The sequence below is a fragment of the Dipteris shenzhenensis genome, chromosome 11 (assembly GCF_047967505.1).
Source record: "Dipteris shenzhenensis isolate YYH24624 ecotype China chromosome 11, Dip_SZ_1.0, whole genome shotgun sequence".
Lineage (NCBI taxonomy): Eukaryota > Viridiplantae > Streptophyta > Polypodiopsida > Gleicheniales > Dipteridaceae > Dipteris > Dipteris shenzhenensis.
The window spans coordinates 30,080,507-30,085,324 of NC_141606.1; the positions used below are offsets into that span (position 1 = coordinate 30,080,507).

At 43.0% G+C, this 4,818-nt stretch overlaps 1 protein-coding gene across 2 annotated transcripts; it reads right to left on the reverse strand.

The window, feature by feature from the left end:
- Positions 1–1,205: 1,205 nt before the first annotated feature.
- On the reverse strand, positions 1,206–4,011 carry LOC147896882 (transcription factor HHO2-like). 2 transcript variants are annotated; one of them, XM_087381849.1, is made up of 6 exons: positions 3,798–3,807; positions 3,346–3,503; positions 2,974–3,236; positions 2,483–2,879; positions 2,320–2,396; positions 1,206–1,928 (listed from the first exon to the last, which is right to left on the reverse strand). In XM_087381849.1, the coding sequence occupies exons 2-6, from the start codon at positions 3,488–3,490 to the stop codon at positions 1,434–1,436; spliced, it is 1,377 nt and encodes a 458-aa protein (XP_087237975.1). In that variant the 5' UTR covers positions 3,491–3,503; positions 3,798–3,807; the 3' UTR covers positions 1,206–1,433. The 2 variants fall into 2 exon arrangements, with proteins under 2 accessions (XP_087237975.1, XP_087237974.1); XM_087381848.1 differs by having other exon boundaries at positions 3,346–4,011.
- Positions 4,012–4,818: the final 807 nt, after the last annotated feature.

Genomic DNA, 4,818 nt, shown 5'->3' on the forward strand with positions numbered 1-4,818 from the left:
ATCTCCAAATTTACAGAAGGGGTGTATATACGTTATAAAAATCCATAGGTAGGGGAATTTTTTTAATACCCCTTGATCGCACATGCTATATGGGGTTTTTACATAGTGGCCGCTCCATGTTGCAACAAAAAGTGACAAGCAAAGGCTTAATACGCTGCATACTTATAGTAAATCTTTCTACAAAAGGTTCCATTGAACAAACTATAAAGGTTTGCAATGAATCATAATTTTCCATTTCAAATGTAGGAGAAATGTAGACACTGTCAAATAAAAGTGGCCTCTATGATTCTTAATACAACTTTTTCAAAGGTTGTACTTCGTCAACATTCCAAACTAGGTAGATTCCTTGACCATGAATAACAAGGCATCAAAGAAGGTGACATTTCAGATCTTAGACTAGTGCCATATTAAAAAGTACAAAAAAAGCAATAATTATACTTCAAGAAATATACAATCAAGCTTGCACTTTACTCCTTATAGTAAGTAGGATATATGACGTATCATCTTTGAAATCCAAACATACTAATGCTTAGGAATTTTCCTCTTTGACTCATGGAGAAAGAGGAAAATTTGATATAACCCTTCCTAATCTCACTTTTCACACAAGGTAGTTATTCCATTTTGAAACAAGTTGGCTATTCACAAGGTTGCATAGCCAATATAGATACCCATAAACAAATGGGATGAATAGAACCAACTTGGGGCTAAGGAGCAACCAACATGCAAAAGGATGATCAATGAATTTGCTTTTAATATTATCTCAATATTATGGGCCCCAAAACCTTAACTTAATTCTATCCATCCATAAACTAACCATGGCAAGAATAACCATGCTCAAAACATACTTTTACTCCCCAAATATCCTAAGATAAGTAGGGACCAAGTAGTGGCCTTAAAAATTTCCTCTCCCATATGTATACAAGGCCCCAAGGTAGAGAGAAAGAGGAAACCTTCATTCTCTTGGTAGTCTCACTTACTAGGAAGATGTCTCTCCTTTGGGGGGTCACTCATCATATGTAAATATGGCACATATAAAAATTTTTTTAGAATAGCAAAAATTCACAAAAGGTTATAAAAATATAATATTTATAAAAGGGAATTTTAAATAAGGGATGGAAAAAGGAACCATAACATGGTATAGAAAAATGGATCATTCTAAAGGGTTGAGATTTAAAGAAATAAGGGATTTTAGTAATATCCCTTGAAAGCACTTGATATATAGGGTTTTGAAAGAGGGTGAGATGGCCGAGAGAGACTCAAAAGCTCGAGTGAAGGATGAGTTTAATAATATCCCTTGAACCCACATGATATATATATAGGGTTTTGAAAAAGGGTGAGATGACCCAAGAGCTCCTAGTGAAAGATGAGCAGATTGACTACATAGCTTCTCCTACATAGCAACTTCATCCTTCAGATTGACTACATAACCTCTCCTACATAACAACTTCATAAATTCTGCTGTCCTCACCTTCAGAATCATCCTCTCCACTCTCACGGCCATACCTGCAGTTGTATGCAGGCATGTTCCCCCCACAATTGCCTCCCTTGGCCGACTCAGGCTCCACCTTCTTGTACGTTTCTTCATCAAATTCATCCCTTCTCCAGCTCGAAGCTTCATTCTCATCCTCTCCGCCCATGCTATCATCCCTGCCTGCGCCTGATGAGTGTGCTGTCACCTGTAGTGGCCCTTGTGATGAACTTTGAGAATGAGCAGCTGCAGCTGCTTGTTGCTCATCATAGTGCGCGTAATAAAACGGTAAGGAGGAATTGTAGATGAATGGAGTAGCTTGCTGATCATGTGCAGCTGCTGCTTGGGCAGCATATTCTGGAGGTACCCAAATTCCACCCAATACAACTAGTTGTGGCGGTTGAGGAGGAGCTGCTGATTGGAACGCAGCATGCGGTCGCCTGGTGTGCAGGCGATACTTCTGCAATTAAAAAACAATTGAAATAAATTTGCTTAAAAATCGGACGGTAAAAGTTTCCGGTCACTTGCTGCACGCTAAGAAACTGAAAAAGTTGGACGAATCGCCTGGTGTGCAGGCGATACTTCTGTAATTAGAAAAAATTTGAAATAAATTTGCTTAGAAATCGGACGGTAAAAGTTTCCGGTCACTTGTTGCACGCTAAGAAACTGAAAAAGTTGGACGAAACTGAGAAAGATGGAGCATGGAAAGCAGAAGTTCAAAGCCTGGCGAGCACATCAGCCATTTCAGCATCGACTATCATATATTGCAATATGTTGAGACAATCAAAACGAGCACAAATCCAAGCAGCTAAATTGCAGTTCCGTGAGAGAGATCAGTTGAGAATTCATACTTGCAGATGGCTTTTGACTTCATCATTCGTCAGGCCATCGACCTTCATGAGCTCTCGAATTTGCTTCGGGGTAGCAACTGCGAGAAACAAGTGGAAGTAGTGAGGATGAAACGTCATGAGTAAGATGCCTGAAGCTGTATGAAAGACTCCAATACAACCACACCTTGAGAGCCACCAAGTTGTTGAAGGGCATTCACGAATAGGCGGTGGAGTTCCGGCGACCAACATCTTCTGGCCTTGCGTTGGGGCGGGCTGCGTGCTCGCTCAGAGCTGTGTGAAGCTGTTGGATTGGGCATCTCCTTCCTTCGAATTAGATTTGATTCCTCTACTAATCTCCCTCGGCCTAGATTGGACACTCCTTCCGATTCCCGGCCGTGACTCGCCTCTCCAACTCCCAACCTAGGAGGTGACAGCTCGGAGAGCTCAGCTGACCAGCTGCTCGCCCTCGCCAACGGTTGCTGATCCCGAAAGAAGGGGGAAAACGCAGTGCAATGTTGCTCTTGCCCAACGCGTATAGTTTCCCTTGTGATCTGAGATTTCTCCCTCGCCGACGAGAACATCTGCAGTTTTCACATAGGCAACCTTAGAGATTCCCCCCTTGCAACACAGTGTAATAATATAACTCGATTGAAAAGCATTGCAAAAGGCTCTCACATCCCGTCCATACGCATATGCCTCCGCCTCCCTGCAGAACTTGCGCTCAATATTGCTCTTCTCTCCAGTTCGACTATCAGATGCAATGTGCTCTAAGGTCGAATCATTAACTTTGTTCTTTAATGGAACAAATTCGTCAAGAATCGGCCTTCCATTCCTGCTTTTCAAGTTTGAGTCGTCTTCGACACTTACGTTAACGAGAACTCGCCGCTTCAGGGGTGGCTCGTGGCAATCGGATATTTGGTCCTTTGAAGCTTCTATGGCTGCCACCATGAATATGAAAACTATCAACTGCCAACGTCCGTCTCTGGCCTTGAAATGCTACAAGCCCACATCTAATCTGCAAAGTGGCGTACAAACTGCAAAGATTACCATCACGTAAAAGTCGCATGCAGAATGGGAGTTCACGTTTAAAAGCTTCGATTTTTTTGCGCTCATCTTCGAGAGCTTTCAAATGGCGTTCCACCTTTCGCATTCGTTCAAGCTCGTCGACCCCGCTAAATGCAACACTCTTCATAGTACTGGCAGGCCTTCCCAGAGTTAATTCCACAGGCGAACCCATTACTCTATATTAATACATCTGTGCGTCGACACTCCCACTAAACGCGGGCTCCTTCCGGCTTGCATAGACGATGGACTAGAGTCTAGATTGAAGGTTTAAGAATGCTTTAAAAAGCAGCAAAGAATTAAAAGATGAAAGCTTGTCGATTCCTGCAGAAGAATTTGAGTGCAACGTTTCGTTTTATAATAGTCTCTGGGATGTATGATGCGCATTTCTGTACTATTTTATGTCAGCTTTTTGCCACTATTAAAGCCGAGGATACGAGGCGCTGTGGTGTTAACAACTCGTGAAGAAACATCACGCGGATTGAAGTAGAAATGGAAACCTAGGCTCTGAACAGTCTACTTTCCAACAGACTGCTAAAATTTCAGCACATTTGCGGAATACGTAGGCCGTCAAAGGAACAAGGTTGCGTCTGCCTCTACGAAAAAGTAGTCTATATGGCCACTGACGTTGAAAATTGAAAACCATACTCACAGTAGATCCAATGCATCTAAACCTGCTCTCTGAAAGCTTGTGATCCGTTGCATTGCGCCTTGCTTTATTAATACTCAGTGGAAGATTGAAGTTTCGTCAAAAAGGGAAGGTAGGTATATTGAGGAAATGCACTTTGATGTCGAAAAGGATGGATTCAGTGTGAGACGAACGCACTTGTAGCTGTGAATAAACAAAAGGGATAAGGAGAGAGAGGACTGAAGCACTAGGGAAGGATGGGCTGAATGGGCTGGTGGGCGTGCGTGGGTAGATTCGAGAAGAGGGGAGGCATGAGCGGCCATAACTGGAGGTGGGAGGGGTGGATCCCAAAGTGAAGAAATGGAGGGTGGCAAGGAAGGTAAGGAACGTGGAGAAAAAAGGCGAATAAAGCAAAGAAGGTTCTCATGTGTATCAAATTGGGGAGAAAAAGAGAGAAAGAGAGAAAGTGAGCATATGTGTGTGTGTGTGTGTGTGTGTGTGTGTGTGTAGAGAAGAAAAGAGAGAGAGAGAGAGGTATCAAAAAGGAAAAAGAGAAAGAGAGAGCTATAGAGGTGGCAAAGTAAGGTATCAAAATGGGGAGGGAGGGACGGAGGGAGGGAGAGAGGGAGAGAGAGATGCACAAACCAAGAGAAACCCAGATGTGGTGTGTGTGTGTGTGTGTGTGAGAGAGAGAGAGAGAGAGAGAGAGAGAGAGATGCAAACCAAGAGAAACCCAATAGTGTGTGTGTGTATGTGTGTGTGTGTGTAAGCACGAGAGAAACCTACATATAGTATGGAGAGAGTTGTGTGTGGAGAGAGAGAGAGAGAGA